This window comes from Clarias gariepinus, chromosome 28 (genome assembly GCF_024256425.1).
Source record: "Clarias gariepinus isolate MV-2021 ecotype Netherlands chromosome 28, CGAR_prim_01v2, whole genome shotgun sequence".
In the NCBI taxonomy this organism is placed as follows: Eukaryota; Metazoa; Chordata; class Actinopteri; order Siluriformes; family Clariidae; genus Clarias; species Clarias gariepinus.
This window is the reverse complement of record NC_071127.1, coordinates 8,696,239-8,710,000: the sequence shown is the minus strand read 5'-3', so window position 1 is coordinate 8,710,000 and position 13,762 is coordinate 8,696,239. Positions and strand designations below refer to the sequence as shown.

At 47.1% G+C, this 13,762-nt stretch overlaps 1 protein-coding gene across 1 annotated transcript in view; it reads right to left on the bottom strand.

Annotated features, from left to right (window-relative positions):
• The window catches only part of jarid2b (jumonji, AT rich interactive domain 2b), a 103,283-nt gene that overhangs the window by 13,413 nt on the left and 76,108 nt on the right, over positions 1-13,762 (bottom strand). The window contains exons 5-8 of the mRNA XM_053489832.1: positions 10,692-10,859; positions 7,195-7,388; positions 2,001-3,228; positions 1-421 (exon numbers count right to left, since the gene is read on the bottom strand). The exon at positions 1-421 is cut by the window's left edge and continues 55 nt beyond it. Coding sequence (XP_053345807.1) covers positions 1-421; positions 2,001-3,228; positions 7,195-7,388; positions 10,692-10,859 — 2,011 coding nt within the window. The remainder of the gene's footprint in view (positions 422-2,000; positions 3,229-7,194; positions 7,389-10,691; positions 10,860-13,762) is intronic.

The following is a 13,762-nucleotide window of genomic DNA, read 5'->3' as shown; positions in this document are numbered from 1 at the left end:
ACGTGACCCTCTTTTTTCTTCTCGTGACTAAAGAGTCGACGGCGCCCAGGGTTACGGGGCGTCTCCGGCTCCTTGCCCGGTCCGTGGAGCCCGTTCTTGGGCTCGTAGCGTGGCAGCGCCAGGGCGTGACCGTACCCGCTCTCCGAGTGACCCTCCAGGGGCCCCCGGCGGCGCTCCAGCGTGTCCTTCTCGCCGAGCACCTCGTGCTCGAGACGGCGATGCTCATGAGGAGAGAGCTGGTCGTAAGAGAGCAGGAACTGCAGGTAGGCCTCCTGGAGCTTAGCCAGCCGATCCTGAGCCGACCTCGGGATCCGGAGCAGATCCGCCAAACGGCTCCACTTCTTCAGGTCCATCACTCGCTGCATGCCACCCATGTCGCTGACCAGCTCGGAGAATCGCGCCAAGTCCACCTCACAGCCCCCTGAGAAAGGGAAGATGGCGATTTGTGCGAGGGTTTTTAACATTCGTGGTTTAACCTTAGAGTTCACAACTCCAGTCACTAGGGATGGAGTATCACGATTTTATAAATATTCCGATTCAATATTATTTTTTTTTTCCCCGAATTTGTTACAATGTTAAACCTTTAAAAACGTTTAATGAGTAAAAGTAAATGTAGACTTTCTTATTGTTTCTTATATTGTTAGTTGTCTCGCTTAAAAAAACAAACAAGCGCAGCATTTAAACAATACCAACTAACTTCAAATACAAGAGTTTAACATTTACCTTCAAATTTAACAAAAGAAAAAAAAAAAAATAATTCACTCCTACCACATGGGAGGAAATTGTGTGAATAGTTCAGAGTGTGCCACCCGTAGGATTATAAAGAAACTGCAACGTGTTACCGTCTCAAACGTCTCAAATCACAAAACAACGGCAGATGAACGGTTGTGGTCAATCAAATTAAAATCCAGCCGATTCTGGCCACTCCATCTCTACTAAACACTAGAACCCCATGAACTAGTTCATCTGTTCTACTTTGCAGTCTTTGCAGATGTGATCTCCTAATAATAATAAAAATGAGAGCCGAGTCCAACCCCCTTGCACTTCTACTACTAAAGAACCCCTGACTAAAGAAGCCTACAAGACAATTTTCCCCCCTTGAAGATTAATGAAGCTGCTGCAAAACATCCTCGTGATTAAAAGTGGTCACCTTGACTCAGTGCTGTTAGACGTTTGCTTTTTCATCAGAAACAAATATCATTTACTCTGACGAACCATTACAAGGAATAGCACATTAACCCTGCAAGACCCTAAAGAACGGAGAACTTGGCAGCAATTTTATACTGCATTTTACAACACTTAACTTCTTGCATATTGTATGTAAGAACAGCAACGCCTCCGTTCTTTTTTTTTTTGAAGGTGTCTCCAGTATCAATGCTGTGTAAAAGTCAAAAGGTAAAGCTGGAACTAATTTTTCTTCCCAGCTGGCATTCGTGTAAACAGAACAGAAATTCAACCCCGAGTTCTGCAAATATAATAAACCAGCATGCCAACTTTATTTAAGGTCTCAAAACACAACTAAAAAAATGCGATATTCAACAGGAGCATGAGTACAGGTCACCGACCTAAGGTTCAGTTCTCCACCTGGAACGCCTCCAACACTGCAGCTGCATTTGTAGTACCTCAGTAAACACCTTCTACTAACCATATAACCTGCTAGACCTTGACAACACACACAGTAGTTGGTTAACAAAAGTCCAGGGGCAGCTTTCTGGAGTCTACAAACACTCAGCTATGCCACGGGCAAATCCAAATAGACAGGCAATTTAAGTGAGTTACTGTCTCCTAACAAGAGCTGACAACAGCATTGTATCTTAACATGTGCTGTTACTGGGGTAAAGTCATGTGACTAGCCTGTGATGTTCCTATTGTGGTGTACCAGTAATGTAATAAAAAGGGGTAACACTGTTTTTAATAAAGATATGTCAATATTAATCCCATTGTCTGTTCCACTTTATCTAGGTTATTAAGATCTGATTTAAGAGTTTGTGCGAACTTACCGATAAGTGGCGGCTCCTCCATGCTGATGCCCTGAGATTTGAGGTGTTTCTTGATACACGCAAGTTTCTGGACGTTCGGGCCCCAGCGGCGACCGAGCTTGTGCACCCGCTGCACCTGAGTGACGAAGCGCATCTCGTCGTTCAGCTTGCACTCGGGACGCCAGTCTGGAGGCGGGATTACTCGGCATAGTCCACTCGTTTCTGCGCATTCTCGCACCGAGTCCAGGTAAACCAGAGGGTCCTGAAACTCGCGCGAGTTGGGCCTCAATATGGGAACCTCAGGCAGCACTGCCAGGCCTGCCCGGCTTCTCTCACGCTCCTTTTCGCGTTCCTTTTCCCTCTCGCGCTCCCGCTCCAACCGCTGAGGTGTGGTCTGAGGCTCTGACCCACTCAAGGGCCTGCTGTTTGAGGTAGTGTTAGCATTAGAGTTAGCGTGCCAGCTCTTTGCCCTTTGCTGCGCTCTGTGGATGAACATCAGCCTCCCGGCTGAAGCACGCTTGGGCCGTTGCCTTGCCGGCTCCGGGTTGGCTGGGCTCTGGTGGGCGGAGCCTGGGGCAGCTGGTGAGGCTGGAGCAGGGGTGGGGCCTGTTTTTGGTGTGGGTGAGGCAGCTGTTTCTGTAATGTTGTGCCCATTAGCAAGGGCGGTTGAAGCCTTGTCTTGGTTTAGCACCTTCTTGCTGCGCGTCTCCACTACAGGAAGTGACGCCAGTTTAGGCTTTTTAGCCTCAGAGAGCAAGACCTTGGACTTGGACTCTGTGGCCTCTGATCCTGCATCCATTCTGCGTTTGGAATTGCGCAGACCTTGCCGTCCCTGGCGGGCTTCGTCCTCCGACTCATCGTCCTTGGAGCTATGGAGTCCATTGATCCTCCCGTTGAAGTGAACAGTGGCGCCCCCGTTGGCTGCGCCATGCAGCCCGTTTGATAACAGCACCTGTTTGCGGGTTTTTGCATTGCCACTTGGGGCTTTCCCTGAGTGAGGGGGCTGGGCACCGTGCCCATTGCTGGCTGGATGCTGATTACCGCCAGCAGCAGCAGCAGCAGAATGTTTGCTGTGATTCAGTTTGGCTTTTTTTACCAGTTCTCCTTTCGCTTTGGTGTAGGTGACGTGGCCCTTGGTCACGGTGACCGTGTACTTCACAGTTCTGGAGGGTAGGCGGCAGTCTTTCGACTTTTTGGCAGTGGCCACGGTCCCAGGAGATGGCTGCGAAAAGCCGTTCACTTTAGAGACCTAAACGGGGAAGAAGGGAAAATTAATCAGTCAACAATATTTGATCGCGATCTACCCATCATAAGAATAGAACTGAGACACCTGTTGGGCATAAGCAATAAGCGAGGAATAAATGTACTTTAATACATAAATATACACAGCAGGGGTGCAACACAATGCTTATTCTTATGGTCCTTTTTTGTACATGCACAATGGAGACCCATCTAACTATCATGTCACTGTTGGGGTCGTCCCATTAACTTGGGTTAAAAAAACTTTTCAGCACGAATAGAAGAATTTATAACTCATAAATTAACGCAAAGCTACTGGTGAGGCATCTTTCCATTTGTGGCTCTACGAGCGACCCTCTGTCAGCTATCTCGATCCGTATTATGTACATCTCGACAGCAAAACCAAAACCCCAGACACAGCGAGACATAATTAAAACAGGAAAAATAGTCAGAAACAGAGAGGAACTAATGGAGAGAAAGACGCCCGGTGCCAACTACTGGTGGTAAAATGACTCCCGGAATATAGTTTATAGCTAAAGCACATTATAATCAGTCTGATATGGAGTGGTCTCGTTAAGCTCTGTAATTCTGCCTAAACGCTTCAAATAAACGTCTGGTGCTCCTCAGCAGATCTGAAAGCCCCCGCAGGATTCCTGCCGCAGCAGACGATGCTTCGGTTACACATAAACCCTTACGGGTTAAGCGCTCTTATGGGAGTATTAGGCTGCGTCGTCTTTTCAAACCAGGCTGCCAGTTTATTTGACGTATTCTGTTACAGGCACAGACATCGTTTTACAAGTGAACCATGTAATAAAACGAAAAAAAAAGTTTACTGCTAAAACTTGAGACCTGGCTGAACTGTTCGAGGTCAGACACTTCAGGGCATCATCAGCCTCTGCTATATTCTGCTTCCATGCACAAACAGACACACACATGTAGACGCGTGTATGATCCACACTAGAGGCAAGTAAAACGTGCTTGAGCCTCGGCGAACCGTTGTATTCCTATCAGGCGCAGCCTAACACAAGGAGAGGCTATTAAAAGATAAGGGGAAGGGGAAGAGTGAGTGAAACCTGATCGCCTTCATCCTTCGCTCCACCCTCGTCATGCAAGAAGAAGCCGAGGAAAGGGGAAGAAGAAGGGCATAGGAGGAGGGAGAGCGAGAATTTAAACCGTTTCTACACAAAAGCTCTGAGGCTCAGATGATTGATGCTCTCTGCAGGTAGCGCAGCAGGTGTAGAGTAACTCACTTACGCCTCTTCGTCTGTCCTTCATATGAAACAGCACCACCCTCTGTTCTCTATTTGACAACGCACCACCTTCACAGTTCGAGGTGTAACTGCACCGACCTCTCCATGCTTTAACACAACACCGTCTCCAACCAAACCCAATTTCGGACAGCGCTACCACTTGCCATCGCTCTTTTATCCACCGTTTCCCATCCACCCTCTGCCCAAAAAAGGGTGTCAAACCGGATCCGTTCTTGTATTTCAGCAGACTATCAGGTGTAGCCCTCTCCTTGGATAGAACGAAACCTAGCACTGACATTAGCCCTTTCGGCAACCACTTTTTTTTTTATTTGACTTGACTTGGTTGAAATGAAAGCCTGCACCAACCAGCCCTTTCTGCATCCAGTTTTTTGAACCCCCTGTGTTAAAACAATCTCTGTCCGCCATCTGGGCAGCACCAACATCTCAAGTCCACTCTCTAGCCATTTAGGGAAAAAAAAAAAAAACACACACACCTTGAAAAACCACTGTTCCCCATCCAGGTTTTATCTACATCAACCTGCACCACGCTCTGTCCACCAAAAACACCCACCTTCTGCTAAAACATCATCTGGAATCTAATACCATGCGGCACTGCATCCATCAAACACACTCATTTCCTTGTCTAAAACCATTTTCACCCCACGTTCTCGACTCTCCAGGAACACCCTCGCTCTCCTCCACATCTAAAATGTGAACCAAATTCTGGTGGCCACCATCAACCAACATCACCCTCTGTTTTCTGTAAGAAACATTTTTTTAATAGCATTCTAAACCTTCTAGACTCTAGTCATTATGGCCCCACCACTTTCTCAGGCTTCAAGATACACACTCCACCATCTTTCCTCCTTTAACTGCATCCCAGCTACCCATATATCTAATGGCTGAAAACATTACCACCCTCTCCGTTCTCAACCCCATCTTTCTCCAGAAAAAGCCCCACCCTTGCCACCCACTGCACTCCACCTTGAGCATCCACCAACCTCTGGCATTCATCTTCCATTAATACCAGCGCCACCCTATTCCACCCACCCGGCGTAGCTGTTTAAAGAGCCTTCGGAAACAGCAGCATCCTCTGTCCTCCGTTTGCAACAAGGCCGTCAGCCAGCAGGCTGCGAGAGTGCAGCTGTGTATGCGCGCGCGATGCCAATCCCACTTAGTGTTCATTCCCTCGTGTGCTTCGCATGCTCGTGTGCGAGTGAGAGAGCTGAGCACAGCACTCTGGGAATAACTTTCACTTGCCGCGAATGATGTGGCCACTAGAGGGCTCGCGATCTCCGTTACGCCGATCTCCTGAGGCGCCAGCACGTGAGAGCAAACACACTGTCTGGGATTGTTTAGTCTGCCTGAAGAGACAGCGAAGGAAGGGGGAGTAGAGCGAGAGAGCGAGTGAGAGCAAAAGAAGCCACCGCAGCAGCACTGCCTGGGCACAGCCGAGCAAAACAGGCAGCAGAGAGAGAAAGAGAGAGACTGGAACAAGGGAAGGTGGGAGGGAGATGGAGGACAGATAAAGACATTGAGAGCAAAAATGAGAGAGAGAGAGAGAGGGAGGGAAAAAAAGGAAGGAGAGCAATGGGGAATACGTAACAGTACAAAGATTGATGGAAGGTGTGAGGATAGACTTGTTAAACAGCTGAGGAAGAAAAAGACAACGAAACGCCTAAGCAAGGAAGAGAGCGCAAGATATATACTGTGTGTGTGTGTGTGTGTGTGTGTGTATATATATATATATATATATATATATATATATATATAGAGAGAGAGAGAGAGAGAGAGATTGAAGGACAGACAGATAGACAGATGAGTATCTGAGTGTGTGTGTGTGTACACGTCCAGACTGTGTTGCTATACACCAGCTGTACAATGGCAGGAAGATTTGACGGAATGCCTCTGTAGGAGTGCAGCTCATAGGAAATGAACTAAATTAACCCGCGTACTGCTCCTCACACACACACACTCTCTCTTAAAGCAGTCGTCAAACACACACTGCATACCCATCCATTTAAGCTAACCCCTTCAGACTTTACGAATCCTGAGCTTATTCAATACAACTGCATATTCTACTGTGTTCATGTTCTGTACGACGAAGTCAATGCGAAGTTAACAGACATTCTTTTCTTGTCAGGCGTAAGCGAACGAGTCGGTAAATTAATAATCCAGCTAAAAGCTAATCCCTCAGAATGAACAAGAGTCAATTATATTACAGCGGCGTGCGACCGGGGGGTTGGGGGTGCTGGTAGGGTGGTGGTGGGAGAGAAAGAGAGAGAGAGAAAGAGAGAGAGAGAGAGATGTTGAGGATGGAACAAAGGATGATGAGCTGGACCATCTTGGCTTTGTGCTTTCCCTGATCAGAAATACTCGTTTCCTTTAATGAAACCCTTAAACACAGCCTGAGGCCTGACGGTGCTGCACTGACTGCACCTTCCCTTCCTGCAAAATAAAGAGACTGGAGTGAAGAAGAAGGATGGAGGAGAGGAGAGAGGTAAAAAAAAAAAAAAAAAAAGGTTAGGCGAGATGACCTAATTTGGGAAGAAGAGGCAGGGATATATAAGGTACTGTATAAAGTCTGGGGCACTCCATTGGACTTTGGTTCGGAAGGTCCCAGGTTTAAACCCCACTACCACCAAGTTGCCCCAAGTCGCTCTGGATTAAAGTATCGGCCAAACGCCTAAATGTAAATGTGTAGAGAGGAGAGAAGTAAAGCCTACCTGCTTGCGTAGTTCCTCTGTGGTTCCTTTTATGCCGACCCCGTTGGAGGTGTGAGATCTGGTTGTGGTGGATTGTGCGACGTCTCGCCGCTCCTCCGTCCTCTCTGAACGCTCCTTTCCCACCGAAGACTCTCTGACTTTGGGCCTCAGCGTGCTCTCCCTCTCCTTCATTACCTTGGTGTGGCCATTAAACACTGCACACAGAAGTGTGATGTCACTCTAAGCTCTACTCCAATTGTAACACAAAATACTGCACAGGAAAGCATGCTATTGGATACACACATGAAGTAACCTCAACTCTGGGTCAGTGAAGGTTTTTAATTATATTATTATTTAATATTTGTTTTAGGCTGTGCTGACTAAGGGGGTTCCTGTTCTCTGGTAGTGACCAGCGTCTGCAAGACATTTAACCAGTAACTGCTAAACTTTTCGGCTACAATGGATATGTTCTCACTTTTGAGGAACTAAACAGTTCTGGATTCTGTCCCTGGTTCCTGTGATGAAAAAGTAACTAAAAATACCCCTGTGGTGCAAGTACATATGCAGGGCTCCATTTATCCCGAAAAGAAACCCTGGGTTCTTAAAATGGATGGCAATTTGCCTAAAAACCTCCCCTTCTATTTACACAACACCATCTCCTCAATGACACTCAATTTCAAACAGCTTGCAATCCCTCTTTTATCCACCATTAACCATCCAGCCTCTGTCCATATGGCACCATCTTCTCCTAAAACAGGGGCGTCAAGCTGGATCCAGAAAGGGCAGCTGTTTCAGTAATCATTCTTGTCTCTCAACAGACTATCAGGTTCTCTTTAGTTGGAATGAAAGACTACACCGACACCAGCCCTTTCTTCATCCAGTTTGACACCCCTGTGCTAAAACAAGTTCTGTCCTGCATCTGGAACAGTAACACCATCTCTAGTCCATTCCCAACCCATGGAAAGAAAAAGAAAACCAACCGTGACTGGATTGTCAAAGCGTAGCTACTAAAAATGCTAACATGGTCGTTAGCTAACAAGTTCTTAAAGAGGTTTACCTAGTGTCTGCTATCACAAAGCTCCAATTTTCCTTCAAAGCTCTCCTGCACTGGCAAAGTACTTAAAGTTCCTGGGGTAGAACCTTGCGCAAGATTCCCAAACGTCTGAGAAAGGTATCTGTCCTGTCCTAAAATGATTCATGACAAAAGTGGTTTTCGGAAAAGGTTTCTGTACCTGCAAGGTGGTGGTGGTGTCTGGCTTTCAGAGTTCCCATAAGACCCTAAAGTCCTTGAGATCTTGAAAGTACTAATGTAGTGTAAATGCCCCTGAAGTTCTTGAGTTGGGAAATGTGCCAATAGTAGAAGTTTTTCACATGGAAATTGGAATCATGTTACAGCGCGGCGCTGCAGGGCGCTCGCACTCTAATGCACATTCTTCCCTTTCTGTTACAGCAAGTTGGCGGACACAAAGCTCTCAGGTCGTCTCTCGTCATCATCCATTTTCACTTTACTCTACATCAGCCTTTGGACTTGAATCAAACCCGACTGATGCTAATTAACACGTATTTGGACTGCGCTCTATATTTATGTCAGACTGACTTTTTTTTTTTTCTTTACTGGGGTTTTGATACCATCAGGCACGTCTGCTTTGGGAAAGCGCCAGCTCGAGCTCGATTTGATTCCAGGGACAGGAGAGAGAGAGAGAAAGAGAGAGAGAGAGAGAGAGAGACTGGGGCAGCTACCGAGGCCTGGGATTAATCGAGAGCGTTTAATTTAGAAATGTAAACTCACTGAGGTACGGAGCATGAAAGCTAAAGCGCTGGGGGTCCTCAGACACAGTGACACACACGGAGACGTGTGGCTTCGGCAGGGTGTCATGGCAAAGGAAGGGAGAGCAGAGGACGAGGATCTGATATCCACAATAATGAGTGAAGTGTGTGTGGAATTAAAGTTGACGTGCAATCGATAGTAAAAAAAAAAAAAAACAGACGGGGGAAAAAAAAGCAGGAAACAGGAGGCGAAGTTACACATAAGCGAGCTGGGCCCAGCTTCGGCCGCGTGCCTGACCCCGGTGTGGGAGTCGAGCGGGGGAATCCGAAACCTCGGATGGTTTCAGCGGGAACCGGAGATCGGGTGACCGTCTGGCTAGACGCCCGGTGCTGCTCGCTGTTGCGCGTTCAGACACGGGAGACATTCTTACACACTGGAGGTGTGTGTCTCACCTTCTGAGACGACACAATGCCCACAGCGATAAATGATTCACGATCCCGTGACTAAAAGATGCCAATCGTTCAATACGATATGCGATCTGATACGGAGCAACGATACCGCGTGATTGTGCGACCTTTAACCAAAAGAGTGTCCGATCTCTCCGCGCAGGGTCGCGTTGTCCGTCGCGCGTCTCTGCAAAGCGTTAGAGTATAATAATATCATTGAAAATAATTTTGTACTTGATTCCGATTGGACAGAAGGTGTTGATTAATTTCCCACAACGGCAGCTCTGAGAGTGCGTGTAATCCATCGACGCGCTTGTTCTAGTACTTTATTAGCTCTAATTAGTTCGACTTACGTTAACACTCACGCATGTAAACTGCTGGCATGTTGACGTTCCTTTTACTTTTGGAAGGAGTCTCCAGCGTCAGTATGAGCGGTGCATCGGAACTCACCTGGAGTATGACCTGGGGATCAAACTCTTACCCGAGACACCGACAGGAACGCTCGTGCACGCTCTGAGTGTGAGAAAGTGCGTGCGCGAGAGGCAAACCACCTTTCTTACCAAGTGCTGCTTTTATTGCTACTAAACACACGCGGCGACGTGAAGCATCTGCCACTGATAATGCCGAGGTGCAATTAAACAGACCTGTCAGCTCGTAACATTCATTACTACTGACATGCTGGTACATTCTTAACATGGAGCTTCATTACTAACACACACTCCTGATACGTCCACGGGCCATGCGCCTATGTAAGTACGTACGTGCGTGCACACACACAATTGAGCGCGTAGTGACAAGGGTGGGAAAGTAGAGCGAGAAACCGCACAGGTGTGAGAGAGATACAGAGCAGAGACCGAGACAAAGAGACAGCATGCTTAAGAAGGTGTGTGTGTGTGTGTGTGTGTGTAGGAGGCGCTCAGGGGTGTGTGTAGAGCCTACAGCGCCCCTCCGCACAGCTGTCGGCTGAATACATAAACACCTTGTTACCGCTTTTCCCACCAAGTGATAATTGGAGAGGAGAGATGAAGCGTCGCGCCGTGCTCCCACGCGAGTTCCCCAGTGATCACACACACTCGTACACACACACTTAAATCTGTTCTCAGCCTCTATTTCTTCCCTTACGTTCACAGTATTAATATGTTGTTTTTTGAAACAAAATTTAAACGATTTAAGTCGTCATTATCGAACCCTAGGTCCTGTCCGTTCCTGATTGTCTTTCGGACTTGCACTGATGCACCAAATTAAACCTGTCCACGTCTTGTTTTTCTTCTGTAGTCCATCACTCCCAGGGGCTCTCGTCTCACCATGTCCGTTGAGTCTGCCGGGCGGTTTGCCTTTGCGTGGCGTGGACTGGCACGATGTGGACGCCACGCTGGGCGGCTTCTCCTCCTCGCATTCCTCATCGTCCTCCAGCTCGTCCTCATCCTGAGAGCTGCCAAAGTAGGCCATGTTACTGGGTAAAGCCGGGGAGCCTGAAGAGAGAGATAGAGAGAGATAAAAGGAGAAAGAGACAAAGAATCAGAAAGAGACACAGACACAGAGGTTATATTCTTTCGCCTTATCTCTAAGCTTAACGTAAAATATTTGTCATGCCAATAAAGCACCTTTGAATTTTGAATCTTGAGACACACAGAGAGGGAGAGAGTTAGCTCAGAGGTAAAGACACATAGGGTGTCCTTAAAATTTGTTTCACATAGAGACCTAGTGTGTCCTTAAAATTTGTTCATAAAAAAAAAATAAAAATAAAAAATAAAAAACAGCACGTGGCCTCCTGCTTGTCAAGCCTTCCCCTTTTTAAAGACTCCGGTTCTGTGTCATATCTGTCTCGGGTGAGATCATGGACACGCGCATTAGCATCATAAATGAACAAAGCGATGCTGGCCGAGCGCCTGGGCTACGAATGATGTCCCTCGTGCGGCAGTGAGACGCTGCAGCAGTGTCCCTGCGCTAACTGAATTACAGAGGGGATGAGAGATCTCCCGCAGCATATGGACTGGCAGGTTCCGGGGGCTAATGGGAGAGCGAGAGATGAGTTAAAGAGACACGGGATGAGAAAGAAGCGGAAGAGGAGGAAGAGGAGGAGCTTAAAGGAGACTCGAGACTCGCGCTTCTGATTCTGCTAGAAGAAAAAACGTACGAGTCCCGACACTGATCGGGACGATCACAGAGCACGCTCCTCTTCAAACAGCGCACGCTGAACCTGAATCAGACCTCTAACACGACCTCGCCGGTCTGCTCTTTCACACGGAGCGGATAAAGAATGCAGCCGCACCGATGTTAGTTTAAAGCCAGAGCGTGCAGTGTCACGGCGTGACCTCTAGGGTCTGAGGTCAGAGCCAAGTCTGTGGGGTTAGAGGTCAGAGGAAACAAAGAGCTTGTTGTAAAGCTTATGTATGGGCCAGTATAGGGAAAGCGAGAGGGATTAACATGTGCACACACACACACACACACACACACACACACACACAGCAGTGGCAAACTCGAAGGTATTTTAAAGCCTTTAAGGATCCAAAATGTAGTGTTTAATTAGAGAAGCTTAATGTAGCAGTTACAGTGATATGTACAGTACACACACACACACACACACACACACACACACAGGATATAATACACTGATCACACACTGCTTGTTTACTTGGTCTGTTTTTTTTTTCCCCTTTCAAAATAAAAACACAACTTTGAAATTGAATGGATTATCATCATTACGGTAAGCCCAGACAATAATTACATCGTCACGGCAACTGTTAAAGGACAACAAACTGACAAAATATATTAAATCACAACAAGAAGGACTACAACAACACAAATAATTTGAGATTTTATCTGTGTGTCTGTCTATTTATTTATATGTCTATTTACAGAGACAGGCGGATAGAGAGACAAGCAGGTAGAAAGACAGAGACATACAAACAGACAGATAGATGTATCTGTCTGTTTATCTGTCAGAAACAGACAGACAGACAGCGAAAAAACTGGACAGACAGAAAATAAGATAGACTTTCTGATAAACAGACAGCTAGACAGACTTACAGACAGATAGATGGATAGACAGATAAACAGATAGATGGATAGACAGGCAAACAGAGAGACAGACAGACAGATGGACAGATAAACAAAAACAGAAAGATAGACAGACAAATAAACAGACAAACAGACAGACAGAGAGACAGACATAGATAAATAGACAGACATGCAGCTTAACAGACAGAGAGACAGACAGAGATACAGATAGACAGAGACAGACAGACAGACAGAAAGACAGAAAAACAGACAGACAGCCATGCTTTGTCATTCGGGTCATTGTGTAACAGAGAGTTTTCGGACTGACTCCCTCATTCCCCCACCGGACCAGACTGGACCCAGACCTGAGACCAGTGACCAGAGGAGTGGCGATGGACGTAAAGTCGTCTTTGGGGACGTAGTTAAACATCAGAACCTCAGCGCTCACCGTTAGGTGAGATGTGCTCGTAGTTAACCAGAGCTGTGTGAAAGTAAGTAACTAGGGTTAGGTTAGGGTTAGGTCTGATCCGGTCATCCGGTCTGATCACACCGAGTAACACTGATCCTCATCTCAGCATCACTTCACTCAACCTTACACTGCCATGGGAAGAAAAAGAAAAAAAAAAAGTTCTCAGTTACTCCGACCTCAATCGGGAGAAAGCAGCATGTCTGTGAACTTAAAAAAAAAAATCTTTACAGATGATACGTCTGTGTGTAAGTGCGGACTTAAAGATCGACTGCACACAAAGACGCCGTTACAGAGGCTGTAAGTGGATCACTCTGGCTGAATAAAACACTCAGGCGCAGACTATCTGATACTTTAACTGCCTTGTGCACGACAGAGAGAGAGAGAGAGAGAGAGAGAGAGAGAGAGAGAGAGAGAGAGAGAGATGTGCAGGTGTGGAATGCGCTTAAGGATATACGACTCCTCCTCTATAGATTTAATAGCAGGCTTTGAGCTTCTGAGTCAACACAATACTGCGTCTCAAGAGCGCTGTTCCTCCAGGCTGTGTGTATGTGTGCGTGTTTTGTGTGAGACAGGGAGGGAGAGACAGTGAGACAGCGAGACATCATCCAGACTCTCGACAGCCGAGCACATCTGCATCAGCTTTCCACCTTTTACCAACGACTTGATTCGTCAAACAAACAAACTCGGCTAATTGAGGAAATGGCCGCTATTACGCGAAGCTCCTTCTCCGGGCGCGGTCAGAGGTCAAGGCCTCGAGGGCACAACCAGGGGGCACGGCGCCCGAGTTCAGGACAATTGCATCCTGTGATCGTCGTCGTCGTCATCATGGCGGCCAGATTTACGAGCGCCTCTTGCTCTGTTTCTGCCGCTCTCGCTCTCTCTCTCTGGCGCCGGCTGCGGCGCTGT